Here is an 18,360-nt window from a genome sequence, read left to right on the forward strand (position 1 = left end):
TTTTCACTCAAAATCTCACGATACATGGCCCCATTCATTCTTTCCTTTACACGGACCAGTCGTCCTGGTCGCTTTGCAGAAAAACAGCCCCAAAGCATGATGTTTCCACCCCCATGCTTCACAGTAGGTATGGTGTTCTTTGGATGCAACTCAGCATTCTTTGTCCTCCAAACACGACGAGTTGAGTTTTTACCAAAAAGTTATATTTTGGTTTCATCTGACCATATGACATTCTCCCAATCCTCTTCTGGATCATCCAAATGCACTCTAGCAAACTTCAGACGGGCCTGGACATGTACTGGCTTAAGCAGGGGGACACGTCTGGCACTGCAGGATTTGAGTCCCTGGCGGCGTAGTGTGTTACTGATGGTAGGCTTTGTTACTTTGGTCCCAGCTCTCTGCAGGTCAAACAGGTGCCATTAATACAGGCAACAAGTGGAGGACAGAGGAGCCTCTTAAAGAAGAAGTTACAGGTCTGTGAGAGCCAGAAATCTTGCTTGTTTGTAGGTGACCAAATACCTATTTTCCACCATAATTTGCAAATAAATTCATAAAAAATCCTACAATGTGATTTTCTGGATTTTTTTCTCTCAATTTGTCTGTCATAGTTGACGTGTACCTATGATGAAAATTACAGGCCTCTCTCATTTTTTTAAGTGGGAGAACTTGCACAATTGGTGGCTGACTAAATACTTTTTTCCCCCACTGTATGTACTGCTTGCATTACATATGCACTGTGTCGGGTGGATGCACCCAGAGTAGGTGTTGGTGAGGTCCTCCCTGGAAACTCCAAGTCTTTTGAGCCATCAGAGGAAAAATGTTCGGAGTTGGTTGGCCATAGCTTGCCAGCAGCCATGCCATCCTGCCCGCACCCCACTCCTGGGTTGCCTCTGAAGCTAAGCAGGGTTGGTCCTTGGGTGGGAGACCTGGGGCCCGTATTCCCTACTCAGTAAGGGTAATTATGGGTTAAGGTCTTTTGGCGAAGGTGATTTTGCATTTGGATGGGTTTAGTGATATTTTGCTGGATTGGACCCATGTATCCCAGGCTATTCAGGGTTGTCTGGTGTGTGGTAATGTCTCAGCAGGAATGAAGCAGGTTAAGGCCATCATGCCCAGCTGTTGTTCACGTCACAGGCAGCGATGTCAATTATGGCCATGATGGGGGAACAACAGTAGGCCTATATGATGGGAAAGCAGTGTCTGATAGAGAACAGTATATTGTAGCGATCCTCACCATGTCAAATAAAATACAATACAATTGGTCACATACACATATTTAGCAGATGTGAGCCATGTTACAATTTCCACCAAGTGTGTTAACCCTATTGGCGCGGTGCTTAGGGTGTTTGCCTTTGCGTACGCTACATTTGGACTGAGTTTTCTCTTTGCGTTCGCTACATTGAAGTCAGAAGTGGGATTACATTTTACATTGACATTTTAGTCATTTAGCAGACGCGACGTACAGTTAGTGAGTGCATACATTTTTCATACGGGATGGCGGCCGTGGGGCCATCGTAACACACAGCCTGGGATGTGAGGGGGCTGAGTTTAGTCGAAGCAAGGGGACGTGGCTTCCCGTTCGGAGAGGGCAGTGTAGCAATCCTCGCTATATGAGCCACATTACAATTCGCACCAAGTGGGTTAAACCTATTGGCGCGATGCGGAGACCAAGGTATTCACGCCGGAGACCAGGGTGCGCTTCCCGCTCGCTACAATATAATGGGGAAACAATATCTGATGGGGGAGCATAATTTTTTTCTTGCAACTTGTTGGAAACTGTACCCGGGACCCCAGTTTGGGAACCCCTGTCTTTGCCTGTACTGTGGCATACCTGTATTAGCCATCATTGATAGTGGAAGGCTACCACTGTACAGGACCCCAACGACCGGAAATCAATTTCTCGGCACCGGAAGTGTAGAGCGGAGCAGACCCACAAGAGGGAAAAAGAAAAAAAAATAGAGGAAAAAAAATCTGCGAATCTGAGGTTTCGGGTGGATTTGGACTGAGTTTCCGAACTGTCCCGACCCGCGGGAGCCCGGGGGTTGAGAAGGAATCGCCAACACCGGTAATTAACATCGAGTTATTACTCAATCGTTAATTATTTGTGTGTTACAGAGCAACTCATACGAGCTGCTGCTATCCTCTATCTGGACAGCCGGAAGTCTGCATGAAGCTGCGTCTCGCACAGGGGCATTGGCTTCGACGTTTTTTTCTCTGTTTTTTTTATTCGCGAGTTCTTTTTTTATTTTTTTTATTTTCTCAGTGTGACGAACAGTGAGAGGGGTGGAGGCATTGTTGTTTTCAAGCGGAAGTTTATTTGTTTATTGTCGACTTAAAAAATAGGCCGCATAGTTGCAAGCTAGCTAACAAAAGCAGAAATTAATTGAGGCAAGTTAGCTAGCTAACCTCAAAGAGTTAGCTAGCTTCTACGTTAGCTAACTAGCTCAGATTTCACTCATCTGTTGTTGTTAGATAATTAACTAGCTAGCTAACACCAATATCAGTCTATTAAGCTTGCCACCAGCCATTTAGTTGAAAGAAAGGGTAGGCGAGTGTTTTCTTGTAGGTGGTGGCGGCGGCGGCGGCAGCTATCCCTTTGGCTGGCAAGCTGTCTTGTGTGTGTGTGTGCCCTGGCCTGGGATAGGAAATACCGGTACTATAACTTGACAGAACTCAATGTTCCACATCAAAATGGTTAGCAGACACCTCTGTTGCTGGTGGAGTTACAAAGCTACAATAAATAACTTCCCATGTTATACACCTACTAGCTGGATGGTTTTCAATGACAGACGACATTGTTCCTTGCTATTTATAGTGCCCACTCCAGCCATGTAGCTCGGTGAGAGAAGCTAGCTAGTAGTTTCCAGGGCATATTTAAATATTTCTGTTAAATATTCTATTATGTATGCAATACAATGTATCCATACTTGTTTTGTTTGTTATGATCACATCTGTAGACTGTGCTAGAAGTTATAAGTAGCCATTGATTAAACATACTTTCTGTACACCCCCTCTACTGCACTCTGCATGCATTTATTTGTATGTGAACTGTAAAATGCCATTTACAATTCTGACCAACAGCAACACTCTCTGTCCGGGGGCCATGGAGACTTGCATATGATATGGATCACACTTTTCTATCTTAGTTAAATATATTGGCAGTGGGCAAAATGCATGCCAGTGAAGAAAACACAGTGTTAGCTCGACTTTTGTATCTTTCAACATAGCCTATTCCCTTGAACAAAACTCTTTATTTTACTCAACTTCTTAGATATGCTTAGCATTTGCAAGAGACCAATAACTTTGGCCAGACATGAGTTGAGATGGGCATGGTCTCATTTCAACTGACGATGACGAACGAGCACGTGTTTATAAGTTATGTTGCTTTTCAATTACAGAAATAATGGAAGATTCCCATTTCAACTCATCATACTTTTGGTCTCCCGTTCCCACAGTACAAGGACAGGTAGAAACCTTATTACTGGACCTTATCTTGAAATGTACATGGTGGTGTCACAAATAAAGACAATACATTTCAGTTAGCACTAATAAATAATGAGCTTACACCTTAGGTGAGGATGGCAAAACATCAAATTCATTGTAATTCATGTGTAAGTAACAAAACAACAAGCCTCCCCAAATGATCACTTCTGCCCCTCCTCTCTTCCACTTCCCTTATCAACCTCTACCACCTCTACTCATTTCCTTTGGCATCTCACCCATTCTCTCTATTACCTGTCTTTCTCTTTTCCACCCCTCTTTTCCTATCCACCTTTCCCCTCCACTATAGATTGAAAACGCCATGTTCCTGAACAAGATGAAGGAGCAGTTGGGTCCGGACAATAAGTGTTCTCCGTCGTTCCCTCACTCCTCCTCGCACTATCCCACCGCCGTGCTCACCATGGACGCGGGAGGCCGGGTGGTGCCCAAACAGGAAGGTGGAGGCGGTGGCGTCCAATTGAACTCCGTAGGCGGGCACCTGCACCAGCCGCACACCTCACAGAATATCACGGTGGTGCCCATCCAGTCCACCGGCATCATGACGGCAGGTGAGTAGACAAGACAAGACACTCTGCCAGTGTCAGTTTGTCTGGCTATCCTCTGTGGTTGTTCTATGTGTATCTCCTCCCTGTTACTGTCTGGCTTAATCATGTTATAGGGATGTCTCGCAAACGTTCTCAGTATTTCATTGTGTGTGTAGTGTGTAATGTGTACCTCGGCTCTCTTGGAGGGGTGTGGTGCAGTCAGGTCACCGTCTCTCTCTCCCTCTCAGCGGGGCTAGTGATAACCACTCCCCAAGGCACCCTGGTCTCTCAACCCACCTCCACACAATCTTTTGTGTCTGGACCCCCTGCCACCACCATGATAGTGTCCGCACTGCACCCCACAAACACAGGTAAAACCTCCACCCCATTCCCCGTTCCCCTCTCCCCCCCGCACTGTGATAGGTTGTGTGCCTGAGCGGCTTGCAAATCTGTCCTGGCTTATTAACAACCATAGCAGACTCACTGGCACACACTTACATACACACATACTGTACATTCATTGGAGCATTAAAAAAAAACAATTTAATCCCATGGTTGATATGGGCTGACCCTGCAAGGGTACCACCTTCTACAGTCTTTTTTTTTATCACAAACTTCCATCCTCAACACTCACAGACATGCATTATGCACTCACACACACAGACACACACACAGTAAAACACGCATTGCTGCTTGAGCTAACCCCTGCAACGCGCTGCCAGCAGCCAACCACTAACCCTTGACCTGATCCAACCCCCCCACCCTCTGCGGTGAGAGAGAGAGGGAGCGAGCCAGGTAGTGAGCTCCGTGTGTTGAGTGTGTTCTCCTCTTCTCTCGGTTTCTGTCAGAGAGCAGCCAGCACGCCTCTCTCTACTTCTACAGCCACAGTGAGTACTCAGCTCCATCTCCCCTCCACCCTGCCCCACCTAGCCCAATACTTCCTCCCCATATGCCATCATCCATCCCTACTGCTTAGCAGCAAAGCCCTGCAGTCCTGTGGTTTTGTTGTGTTGACTTGCACTCTGAATTGGTATTTGGTATTTTATTAGGATCCCCAATAGCTGTTGCAAAAGCAGCAGCTACTCTTCCTGAGGTCCACACAAAACATGAAACATGACATAATATAGAACATTAATCGACAAGAACAGCTCAAGGACAGAACTACATATATATATACAGTTGAAGTCGGATGTTTACATACACCTTAGCCAAATAAATTTAAACTCAGTTTTTCACAATTCCTGACATTTAATCCTACTAAAAATTCCCTGTCTTAGGTCAGTTAGGATCACCACTTTATTTTAAGAATGTGAAATGTCAGAATAATAGTAAAGAGAATTACTTATTTCAGCTTTTATTTCTTTCATCACATTCCCAGTGGGTCAGAAGTTTACATACACTCAATTAGTATTTGGTAGCATTGCCTTTAAATTGTTTAACTTGGGTCAAACATTTCGGGTAGCCTTCCACAAGCTTCCCACAATAAATTGGGTGAATTTTGGCCCATTCCTCCTGACAGAGCTGGTGTAACTGAGTCAGGTTTGTATGCCTCCTTGCTCGCACACGCTTTTTCAGTTCTGCCCACAAATTTTCTATAGGATTGAGGTCAGGGCTTTGTGATGGCCACTCCAATACCTTGACTTTGTTGTCCTTAAGCCATTTTGCCACAACTTTGGAAGTATGCTTGGGGTCATTGTCCATTTGGAAGACCCATTTGTGACCAAGCTTTAACTTCCTGACTGATGTCTTGAGATTTTGCTTCAATATATCCACATAATTTTCCTTCCTCATGATGCCATCTATTTTGTGAAGTGCACCAGTCCCTCCTGCAGCAAAGCACCCCCACAGCATGATGCTGCCACCCCTGTGCTTCACGGTTGGGATGGTGTTCTTCGGCTTGCAAGCGACCTCCTTTTTCCTCCAAACATAACGATGGTCATTATGGGCAAACAGTTCTATTTTTGTTTCATCAGACCAGTGGACATTTCTCCAAAAGGTACGATCTTTGTCCCCATGTGCAGTTGCAAACCGTAGTCTGGCTTTTTTTATGGCGGTTTTGGAGCAGTGGCTTCTTCCTTGCTGAGCGGCCTTTCAGGTAATGTCGATATAGGACTTGTTTTACTGTGGATATAGATACATTTGTACCGGTTTCCTCCAGCATCTTCACAAGGTCCTTTGCTGTTGTTCTGGGATTGATTTGCACTTTTTGCACCAAAGTACGTTCATCTCTAAGAGATAGAACGCGTCTCCTTCCTGAGCGGTATGATGGCTGCGTGGTCCCATGGTGTTTATACTTGCGTACTATTGTTTGTACAGATGAACGTGGTACCTTCAGGCGTATGGAAATTGCTCCCAAGGATGGACCAGACTTGTGGAGGTCTACAATTCTTTTTCTGAGGTCTTGGCTGATTTATTTTGATTTTCCCATGATGTCAAGCAAAGAGGCACTGAGTTTGAAGGTAGGCCTTGAAATACATCCACAGGTACACCTCCAATTGACTCAAATGATGTCAATTAGCCTATCAGAAGCTTCTAAAGCCATTACATCATTTTCTGGAATTTTCCAAGCTGTTTAAAGGCACAGTCAACTTAGTGTATGTAAACTTCTGACCCACTGGAATTGTGATACAGTGAATTATAAGTGAAAAAATCTGTCTGTAAACAATTGTTGGAAAAATTACTTGTGTCATGCACAAAGTAGATGTCCTAACCGACTTGCCAAAACTATGGTTTGTTAACAAGACATTTGAGTGGTTGAAAAACGAGTTTTAGTGACTCCAACCTAAGTGTATGTAAACTTCCGACTTCAACTGTATATACAGTGGGGAGAACAAGTATTTGATACACTGCCGATTTTGCAGGTTTTCCTACTTACAAAGCATGTAGAGGTCTGTAATTTTTATCATAGGTACACTTCAACTGTGAGAGACGGAATCTATACATCAGAAAACCAGAACTTAATATTTGGTACAGAAACCTTTGTTTGCAATTACAGAGATCATATGTTTCCTGTAGGTCTTGACCAGGTTTGCACACACTGCAGCAGGGATTTTGGCCCACTTCTCCATACAGACCTTCTCCAGATCCTTCAGGTTTCGGGGCTGTCGCTGGGCAATACGGACTTTCAGATCCCTCCAAAGATTTTCTATTGGATTCAGGTCTGGAGACTGGCTAGGCCACTCCAGGACCTTGAGATGCTTCTTACGGAGCCACTCCTTAGTTGCCCTGGCTGTGTGTTTCGGGTCGTTGTCATGCTGGAAGACCCAGCCACGACCCATCTTCAATGCTCTTACTGAGGGAAGGAGGTTGTTTGCCAAGATCTCGCGATACATGGCCCCATCCATCCTCCCCTCAATACGGTGCAGTCGTCCTGTCCCCTTTGCAGAAAAGCATCCCCAAAGAATGATGTTTCCACCTCCATGCTTCACGGTTGGGATGGTGTTCTTGGGGTTGTACTCATCCTTCTTCTTCCTCCAAACACGGCGAGTGGAGTTTAGACCAAAAAGCTTTATTTTTGACTCATCAGACCACATGACCTTCTCCCATTCCTCCTCTGGATCATCCAGATGGTCATTGGCAAACTTCAGACGGGCCTGGACATGCGCTGGCTTGAGCAGGGGGACCTTGCGTGCGCTGCAGGATTTTAATCCATGACGGCGTAGTATGTTACTAATGGTTTTCTTTGAGACTGTGGTCCCAGCTCTCTTCAGGTCATTGACCAGGTCCTGCCGTGTAGTTCTGGGCTGATCCCTCACCTTCCTCATGATCATTGATGCCCCACGAGGTGAGATCTTGCATGGAGCCCCAGACTGAGGGTGATTGACCGTCATCTTGAACTTCTTCCATTTTCTAATAATTGCGCCAATAGTGGTTGCCTTCTCACCAAGCTGCTTGCCTATTGTCCTGTAGCCCATCCCAGCCTTGTGCAGGTCTACAATTTTATCCCTGATGTCCTTACACAGCTCTCTGGTCTTGGCCATTGTGGAGAGGTTGGAGTCTGTTTGATTGAGTGTGTGGACAGGTGTCTTTTATACAGGTAACGAGTTCAAACAAGTGCAGTTAATACAGGTAATGAGTGGAGAACAGGAGGGCTTCTTAAAGAAAAACTAACAGGTCTGTGAGAGACGGAATTCTTACTGGTTGGTAGGTGATCAAATACTTATGTCATGCAATAAAATGCAAATAACTTATTTAAAAATCATACAATGTGATTTTCTGGATTTTTGTTTTAGATTCCGTCTCTCACAGTTGAAGTGTACCTATGATAAAAATTACAGACCTCTACATGCTTTGTAAGTAGGAAAACCTGCAAAATCGACAGCGTATCAAATACTTGTTCTCCCCACTGTATATATATATATACACTACCGTTCAAAAGTTTGGGGTCACTTAGAAATGTCCTTGTTTTCAAAAGAAAAGCAATTTTTTTGTCCATTAAAATAACATCAAATTGATCAGAAATACAGTGTAGACATTGTTAATGTTGTAAATGGCTATTGTAGCTGGAAACGGCAGATTTTTTTATGGAATATCTACATAGGCGTACAGAGGCCCATTATCAGCAACCATCTGTCCTGTGTTCCAATGGCACGTTGTGTTTGCTAATCCAAGTTTATCATTTTAAAAGGCTAATTGATCATTAGAAAACCCTTTTGCAATTATGTTAGCACAGCTGAAAACTGTTGTGCTGATTAAAGAAGCAAAAAAACTGGCCTTCTTGAGACTAGTTGAGTATCTGGAGCATCAGCAATTGTGGGTTCGATTACAGGCTCAAAATGTCCAGAAACAAATAACTTTCTTCTGAAACTCGTCAGTCTATTCTTGTTCTGAGAAATGAAGGCTATTCCATGCGAGAAATTGCCAAGAAACTGAAGATCTCGTACAACGCTGTGTACTACTCCCTTCACAGAACAGCGCAAACTGGCTCTAACCAGAATAGAAAGAGGAGTTAAATAGTTAAATAGTACCCGCAAAACACCAGTCTCAACGTCAACAGTGAAGAGGCGACTCCGGGATGCTGACCTTCTAGGCAGAGTTGCAAAGAAAAAGCCATATCTCAGACTGGCCAATAAAAATAAAAGATTAAGATGGGCAAAAGAACACAGACGCTGGACAGAGGAAGATTGGAAAAAAGTGTTATGGACAGACGAATCGAAGTTTGAGGTGTTCGGATCACAAAAAAGAACATTTGTGAGAATAAATGTGCGGCCCACCATGTAAAAAAAAAAAAAAAAGGTGATGTAATCAACGGCCAATGTTTACTTTCTTGGTGCTATGACAGTCTATAACAAATCAGTCCGACAGTACTTTTGACAGTATTTCAATCTGAAGGAAGTATGGTTTGAAGTGACTGAAATGCATCAGAAAGGTATTGGGAAGTTCAGAAGATCATCAGGCAATAATTTTGTATGATTTTCTGTGTAGAAAAGAACATAATCATTGATGAAGTTGATGAAGTCTGATTTAGTGCCTGGTCTTGTCCACTTTATTTGAATGAGTCCTGCGCGGCTTGTGGGCATTGTAGAGCGAAACAGAAGACACTTACGTTTTCCTGAGTCTTATGTTTCAGTGATGGGGTCATAATATGTTGTAGCTTAAACCGTTTTTAAAGATAACGCCACAATTGTAGGAAGAAAACAGAAACCGCTCTGTTTATTACGTCCGCGTCTAGCGGCTACCGGAGGTTACGGTTCTATGAACCGAGCGTACATTTTTTATTTCCGAGTTTCTTTCGCCACGCCATTTTCAAATCAGGCGTCCCCACATGGGGTCACGACCCCCTAGTTTGGGAAACGCTGCTGTAAGGCCTGTTATAAGCTGCAAAGAACATTTATTCAAACGTGCAGGATGCTTGGATGTAATGTTTTACTGGACTTAAGCTCACACTATACATCGCACAACATATTATGAAGATGATCAGATCTGGGACCTGTTGATGGTCCAGTAGAGTTGTCTAAGTAAGGCCAAGACTCCAAAAACCCAATCTGAAAGTCTAAGAATATGATCTGATGCACCCCCACTAATGGTCCAAGGAAGTTATCTAGAGGACCAATGGAGTGATCTGGAGTACGCCGCCATGTTCTCTGGTGGTGCAATTCCATCCATGAATGTGATCATCCAAAGGTTGATGAAAATCACTGTCTTGGATTAATGTCCAAAACATATCAACTACAGTATCTGCCCCATTCAAAAAGCAAAATCAATTTAGTTTAGTTTTGTATCTGTGCACGCTGTCCAAATAGGCAGTTGAGTGTAACCGATTATTTTTGCAGCGATGAAGTCTGTCAGGTGTTCCAATATATGGGTGAAGAGATGAAAATGCCTCAGTGTAATGGGGTGATATACCACTCACACGTTGTTGCTTTCACCATTGCATACCAGGAGACACCGCTTTGGATGATACTCACCAAGCAGAGGCCCATGGGATATGTTGTGTGGTTTTTGGTCTGTTTTAATCAGAGCTATATTCTTCTCCCCCGTTCTCTCCCCTTCCCTTCATCCCTCCTTTCCCCATCCTGTTTTTTTGTCCCTGTTTCAGACAAGAAAGAGGATTTGATCATCCCTCCTGTTGTCATGCCAACGCCCGGGAAGCGGGGCAGGAAGAAGAAGTCGATGATGCCGAGGGCGGGCGCCACCCTCCCCCCAGGAAGTGATGCGTTGATTCTGGCACACCTGGCTGCTGGGGGGCAGGTGATTGAGATTTGAAGTGATGTCACATAATAACTAAGCCGCTACAGATGTTATGTTGAGTATTATGTTGTGTTTAATCCAATCCATAATGATAAAATACGTTAAGGCTACATATTGTTGTGTCATTATTTCAGGAATAGTGAAGCAAAGTGTTGTTTATTAAATAAATAATTGTTTCGTTTTTGTGTATAGCACCACACTGCCGACCATTATGACTTATCAAATGATGAGGATGAGCATGGGAACAAAGATGGGACCAAATCATACAGGTATATTAGAGGCTTTGTGCTTACATACTTTTTACTCCTTAACTTTCACTATTTGTTACCCAAGTTGACCCTGTCATTTATTCCCCATTCAAAGTATCTCCATGTCTATACAGTTCTCAGTTTCTCTTGTTTTCTCTCCATTTCCACCACTTGCCATTCTCTCTTACCCCTCTTCCAGGTGCCGGATGTGTGCGGTGACGTTCTTCAGCAAGTCGGACATGCAGATCCACGCCAAGTCTCACACAGAGGCCAAGCCACACAAGTGCCCCCACTGCTCCAAATCGTTCGCCAACTCCAGTTACCTGTCCCAGCACATCCGCATCCACAGTGGGTCCAAGCCCTACACCTGCTCCTACTGCCAGAAAACATTCAGGCAACTCAGTCACTTACAGCAGCACACACGGTACTGCTGCCTCCCTGGCGTGTATGTGTGTGAGTGTGTGTGGTGGTTGATTTCAGGGAATAGGTGTTTGACTGCAGAATATAGATTGTCACACAAGAATGAAGGGTTGGTAGGAAAGACAATCACTATCACTACAAATTCAGGGATTGATACCAATGTACTTCTCATCATTTGGCTTTGAATTTGACCATTACAATATGAGTAACTACTCTGCATTAGAAACATGGGGTTTTATTTTGGCAATGCAAATAATACAGTATTACTCCCAATAATACTTTTACAAAAATGTCTTATTGTACTTCATCTATGACAGCAGGTTTAGAATAAACAAGCCCGATATTTATATTTCTGGTGAGGTGTGACAAAGCAGCACCACCCTTTTTTCACTGTCGAAATGTCACAGCTTTTATAAGGAGCATGTGTGCTGTTTGAAATGTTTTTTCTTGCCAAATTGCTTTTTGCCAACTTTGATGAAATCGTTCAGTTATGTCCTTGTATCTGTTGATTGCTTTGCCTGTACCCTCTTAATTTTGTGGTGTCCATCTTTTCTTCCTATCGCATCCTTATCCCTCATTTTACTTTTCTGACTGTCTGCTTTCCTGCTCTCTGTTCCACATGTTCACTTACATGCAAACAGACAAGCAGGAACATACGGAAGACAGGGATACAGTATATAACCATTACCAGAGACGTAGACGAAGAATTTTACGACACAACATTCAGTGCTAGGTTAAAAACAAATTGTGTAGAGGAGGTCAAAAACCACAGTACGGGCTTCAAGTGTAATACAGATTGAGTGCCTTGGTTGTATTTACATTTTAAGTTTATCTGCGTTGTTTGCTATCTTGGAGGCTGTTTTTATGTGTGGTTTGCAGATTTCTTTGGGAAAGAAAGTTTCTTATGTTATTGGCAAACAACCTGAGAAAGTAGTTTTTATGTGTTTGGTAAACTAGACATAATAGAGGTCCAAGAATCGATCCCTGTGGAACACCACATTTAATCTGAAGAGGGGGTTAACTTCTTTGAAAGTGACAGATTGCATTCTTCCTTTTAGATAGCTGGAGAAACACAGCAAAGACGAATAAGTCACGTCCATCCTTGGGGAAAGGATGTAATTTTGGGTAAACTATCCCTGAAACAGCATCATAATGTAAAAAAAATTATGTCAGACAAATAATATGGCTCTATCTACATTTACCTATCAAAGACTACATCTTTCCATATTGATTTCTTCCTTTTCTTTCGCTGCCTTTCCCTGACACTATCAGTTCTATCTGTGCACCATCTCTTCAACCAGTCTTTGGTTTCTTGAATGTTTATGAGGAATTCAATAAAATACTTTTCCCTTCCTCCCACCCTCACCGTTCTGGTAGAATGAAGTGCTCCCTTTGCCTTCTCTATTACATTTCCTCCCTCACATGCCCCTCACAATTCTTTGCCTTTGGTTTCAAGAGAAAGACGAGCGCTTGCCTTCACTCAAATTCCTTAGCAGTAGGCCTCTGTAGGATTACCACACAATATCGGTAGCACACCATAGGTGGAGACAGAGAGAGAGAGAGAGAAAGGAAAGGGGGACTGTGCCTGCTGTTTGTTTTCGTACTGTGTTTCGCAACTCCGACACAGCAACAACAAAAAGTGCACACTGTCAATCAAACTGCGCTAAACTTGATTTGGGGTGATTTGATTATATGATTTGATCTCCGGATCATTCGTCGCTGATTTTATATATTATAAATCTCTCTTTTTTTCTCTCTCTATCTCCCCATCCCCTTGTTAGAAACCACACTGAGGGCAAACCGCACAAGTGTCCCCACTGCTCCAAATCGTTCTCCAACTCCAGCTACCTGGCCCAGCACATCCGCATCCACAGTGGGTCCAAGCCCTACACCTGCTCCTTCTGCCAGAAAACATTCAGGCAACTCAGTCACTTACAGCAGCACCACAGGTAAACATTACTAAACAGGGACAGTGGGCAGTCATGTCATCACACACCCTCTCTAGTTCCATCTACTCCTCTTTTTCTGCTTTCCTCTCACTTTCCTTCTCCCTCGTTGTCTCTCATCCTCTTATCTTCTTGCTCAATTTCAAAACAACCCTAATCCCCAAATACTTATTTAATAAAGCGTTTAGCATATATTGATGTAATTAGAAGTCTCATTCAAGTTTGGCTACATTTTCTGGCTCCTCCCTCATGTCAGCATCGGTTTGGACCTGAGGCTGTAGCCAATATGCATATCCCCTACACTTTGACATCTGAAAGGACTGGTTGGATTTACCAGTAAGCAATATGGTGGAAACTATCTGAGGGGCCGTCAAGAAAGACCATTGGATAGTGTGGTTGATTTAGGATTGGATATCTCTCTTTCCGTCTTTCCTGTCCGTTGCTTGGAGTGAGTGACGCTGTAATGAAAGTAGTCAGGCTACTGGGGTTTTCTGGGAGCTGTAGTTCATTACAGACTGTGTTTCACTTCCATAGGATCCACACTGGGGACCGACCTTACAAGTGTATCCATCCTGGCTGCGAGAAAGCATTCACTCAGCTGTCCAACTTACAGGTAGGCAGGCCTTCTACATCCAATTCACAAGTCCAATAGATCTCAAATTTGGACAATAATCATCTCAATTTCAATATATTTGGTTGTAAGTTTCTCATAGCAAAACTTCACTTAGCTCTAAATTCATTACGTACAGTTAATGATATGACATGATAACGTTATAGTCACAATAATCATAATGTATTAACTCTTTCATTGCTTCCCCCAGTCTCACCGTCGGCAGCACAACAAAGACAAGCCGTATAAGTGCCACAACTGTAACCGCGGTTATACAGACGCGGCCAGTCTGGAGGTGCACATGTCCACTCACACGGTCAAACATGCCAAGCTTTACTCCTGTGGCCTGTGCAACCGCGCCTACACCTCGGTACGCCTGCCAATCACCCTAAAACTCCTCCTCTACCTCCTCCTCAACTACATAAAGTCCCACCCCTTTTAAAAGAGTTCCACATGCTTTTACTTTCTCGATTCAAGGCCTCCCCACTTGTGAGGGGCCTGTTGTATGAAAGTGGTGTTCAGCAATGTCATATTGTAGGGGAGGGGCTAGAGCATTGTGAGGGTGGAGACTAATTCATTGTATGTACTTCTTTCAGTAACTGCAGTATTAGATTACTTGAAGGACTACTTCAGGTTGTAAGTTAGTTGGTAGTGACAAAAGTTAAACAACCAGTAGAACAGTAGATTAACAAGTACACGCAGTAGTTTGGCTTGATGGTAACCTATAGGGTTGTATAGGACTGTACAGGTAGGCTTTGGCTATGTAGTTAAAAACAGTTCTCCCCCCTCTACTGTAGTTTATATACGCTAGGCCTATATTATTTCCAGTAATTTGCATAGACTACATATTACTGAGTTTGTATGTAGGTGCTGCCAAGCCCTTGCATTTTGTTCCCAAGACCCACTGCATGGTAAGTGTTCACTGCACTGTCCACCTCACTCACCCTCTTTCTCTCCTCTCCTCTCCTCTCCTCCAGGAGACCTACCTGATGAAACACATGCGGAAACACAACCCGGACTCCCTCACGGTGGCGGTCGCCGCCCAGCAGGCCCAGGGCCACACCCCTGGAGGAGGGGGCAGGGGGAGGGGCCGTGGTAGAGGAGGAGGCGGGGCAAATGCAGTGGGTGGTCCTGTAGGGGCAGGCCAGAACCCGGGTCAGAACCAGCCCCAGAACCCCAACAACCCCCAGCAGGGCAGCTACCCGCAGATAGAAGGCGTGCCATGCCCCTTCGACATGCACCAGTACAAGACAGTGTCGGCCGGCGAGATCCAGTACAAGCCAGTCAGCGTGGCTGATCTGTCGGCCCATAAGGACCTCTGCTTGACCGTGTCCACCTCAGCCATCCAGGTGGAGCACATGAACTCATAGAGCGGGAGGATGGACAGAGGGGAGGAGAGGAGGTTGGACAGAGCGGAAGATGGACAGAATGGAGAGGGAAGAAGTGGAGGCTGGTGTCACTTTAAATGGGAGGATGGGCTCCTTGTAATGGCTGGAATGGAACAGTGTCAAACACATTGAATGTTTTTGATTCCAGCTATTTCAATGAGGCCGTCCTCCGATTTCTTCTCCCACCAGCCTCCACTGGGAGGGAGAAAGGACTAAGTAAAAACTACACTGCCTTGGGGTTGGCGAAGGAATGGATGGAAGAATGAGGTTTGGCGATGTAAGACCCAATCAGAGAATAAGGAAAGGAGGGTATGAAGAGGAAACCTGAGATGAAGAGGAAGTATGGGATATGTAGTCCAGTATTGAGTGAAGAGATGATATATGAATGGTTCAAAGAATGCACTTAAAGGAGAAGAGATTAGAAAAGGGGGGGCTGATATATAGAAGGCACTTGATCAATCTTGTATTTTTTCCTCTCAGTTTCTCATCGTTTCATTTATTAGTTGTATGTATATTATCATATGTATGTATTTTTCTACCAACAGTGGAATGTGTTAAAGAACGGCGTTTGAAAGTAAAAAGATTGTGCAAGGAAAGTGAGTGAGAAGAAACATCTAGAAACAGAGCAGATTTTGTATTTAAGAATGATAATTTTCTATATTCCCAACTCATTCTTGCAAAGCAAGGGGTGCGGGGGATAAAGGTGGATTGTCTTGAAACAATGAATTGGCTGTCAGGTACTTATAACGAGTTGTTGTTTTTTAAAACCTTTCATACGGAATATTACTACCTTCGTTATTATTATAGTACGCAACTATCAATGTTATCCTCATTATTATCCATTGGAAGATACTGTAATCTATGTAGATATATATAGAAATGAGTTTTCATTCAAAAAAAGGGAATGATGTACTGCCTCTAAAGTAAACCAGAGATCTAAATGCATATGAAAAAGAAAACAAAATAACTTTAAAAGTAATGAATCGTTGACCCGTCCAATCACAGAGCTCTATTCTGCTCTGTATTTATTGAGCTGGCTCGTGATTGGCCGGTGATCTTATTTATACTCCTTGTACTTCATTGTGTCTTTTGAAATAACAGTTCTCAATATTCGTATTGTTATCGCTCCTAATGCCGTTATTAACTACCCTTATGCTACACTCGCTGTATATGCACAGTACACATTCATAAGAACAGACTGTTTCTCCTTGTAAGGACAATAAAGTGAGACAGTCGGAGATGACAAGCTTGCTGTCCGATTCTCCTTTTCCTGCATGCAGACATGCTGTGGACAGTCAGTTTGAAGGTATTGTATCAATGTACAGTACATAGGTAAATTATACATTGAAATAATATAAAATATTGTGTTCGCTAGGTGATTGTGTTTGGGACACTAATTTGCCGTACCCTGTGCCATGCCCATTTCACAACCTTCCTACACACACACACACCAAAGAAGACAAGGGAAGACGAGGGTTGTGGTTTTGGAATCAAAGGAATTATGTATTTGATATAGTTTAAGGGTATATGTTTCCTACAAAATACAAATGTCTAAGGTTCTTCATGACACCAGTGCACAGCAATTTGAAAATAATACATAGTAAAACAAAGTAAACAACACACTATTCTAATATAACTCAAAGAAAATGAAACCAGTCCTGGATACAATCTACTTGCCATGGAATTCATCCTATTCTTTTCATTAAATGTATAGTAAGTAACTTTTTCCCAAGCTTTGTTTGGTTTTCACTGAAACATGCCATTTAAGAATATATAATAAGCAACTATTGGTATTATTTATTGGCAAAACAAGGGACATCCATGAAAGTAGATTATGTCCTGGTTAAAGTAAGATACAACACAGGAAACAGGGTAGCATTGTGTTAGTAAGGATAAGGAGGTTTGATTACACTGGTCTTATGATGCAACTGAAGGTAACCCTTTTTGACAAAGCCAGGCCAAGACGCTGAGCTCAGAAGGTTCTTAATAAAGTATGATACATGTGACAACTTGACATAAAAAGCTGATTTTAGATATGATTTTCTTATCTTTGAGTACAGTGTAAAATTTTTCAAGCTAAATTGAACACACATCTTAAAATACTTCACTAAACGGGTACTGTAGAGGCATTTCTACAGTAATTACAACATCTAAAATATCCCTTATTTTGATGCTTTGGCCATATTTGGAACCTCTGGTTCAGTCCCTGGTTTGGTTACTTATGCCTTCAGGCTCCTGACAAATTCCATCGAAAAAAGCACACTTATATATAACAATCACATGCATGATTTCGTGTTTCACATAAATAAATACGACAAAAAAAAAAAATGAAATTAAATATACAATTCAATACATTTCAGACTATTCAGTGTAATGTCATCAGTACATAAGACGGGATCTTGTGTGGCGATGATGAGGTAGAGGGTGAAAGTGTGTGGGGATAAGGCAAGTTAATTGTCAGCCTCACTTCCTATACTGAATCAGTCAGCTCACTAGACCCTACAATGCCATGAGACACACAGGGCTAGCAAGCTATGCTTTCTGAATGATTTCCATTGAACATACTGATCTGAGGCAATGATTGAATGATAAGATAAGATAGTACTTTATTAATCATCCAGAGGGGAAATTTGATTGCACCAGCCAATACATACAGTGATGAGGAATGACCACTTGCCTTTCCTCTGGTGAAATGCAATGTCATGAAATACACTGAGTATACAAAACATTAGGAACACCTGCTCTTTCCATGACATAGACTGACCAGGTGAATCCAGGTGAAAGCTATGATCCCTTATTGATGTCACTTGTTAAATCCACTTCAAACAGTGTAGATGAAGGGGAGGAGACTGGTTAAAGAAGGATTTTTAAGTCTTGAGACAATTGAGCCATGGATTGTATATGTGTGCCATTCAGAGGGTGAATGAGCAAGACAAAACATTTAAGTGCCTTTGAACAGGGTATGGTAGTAGGTGCACCGGTTTGTGTCAAGAACTGCAACGCTGCTGGGTTTTTCACACTCAACAGTTTCCT

General features: G+C 43.1%; 1 protein-coding gene across 5 annotated transcripts; it reads left to right on the top strand.

Moving 5' to 3' along the window:
* The first annotated feature begins 1,924 nt into the window (after nt 1–1,924).
* LOC121571569 (zinc finger protein 384-like) lies at nt 1,925–17,665 on the top strand. 5 transcript variants are annotated; one of them, XM_045221932.1, is made up of 12 exons: nt 1,925–2,065; nt 3,399–3,466; nt 3,791–4,049; nt 4,274–4,396; nt 4,874–4,912; nt 10,564–10,715; nt 10,908–10,984; nt 11,163–11,387; nt 13,165–13,332; nt 13,864–13,942; nt 14,151–14,309; nt 14,917–17,665. In XM_045221932.1, exons 2-12 carry the CDS (start codon nt 3,404–3,406, stop codon nt 15,307–15,309), a joined length of 1,737 nt encoding a protein of 578 aa, XP_045077867.1. In that variant the 5' UTR covers nt 1,925–2,065; nt 3,399–3,403; the 3' UTR covers nt 15,310–17,665. The 5 variants fall into 5 exon arrangements, with proteins under 5 accessions (XP_045077867.1, XP_045077871.1, XP_045077869.1 ...); XM_045221933.1 differs by lacking the exon at nt 1,925–2,065 and adding an exon at nt 2,657–2,839; XM_045221936.1 differs by lacking the exon at nt 13,165–13,332.
* The last annotated feature ends 695 nt before the right edge of the window (nt 17,666–18,360 follow it).

This window comes from Coregonus clupeaformis, chromosome 8 (assembly GCF_020615455.1).
Source record: "Coregonus clupeaformis isolate EN_2021a chromosome 8, ASM2061545v1, whole genome shotgun sequence".
In the NCBI taxonomy this organism is placed as follows: Eukaryota; Metazoa; Chordata; class Actinopteri; order Salmoniformes; family Salmonidae; genus Coregonus; species Coregonus clupeaformis.

Coding starts and splice junctions, on each gene's coding strand:
- LOC121571569 (XM_045221932.1), top strand. CDS start 3,404: ATGGAAGATTCCCATTTCAACTCATCATACTTTTGGTCTCCCGTTCCC. Junction 3,467..3,790: donor TTCCCACAGTACAAGGACAG/GTAGAAACCTTA, acceptor CCTCCACTATAG/ATTGAAAACGCCATGTTCCT. Junction 14,310..14,916: donor GCAACCGCGCCTACACCTCG/GTACGCCTGCCA, acceptor CCTCTCCTCCAG/GAGACCTACCTGATGAAACA.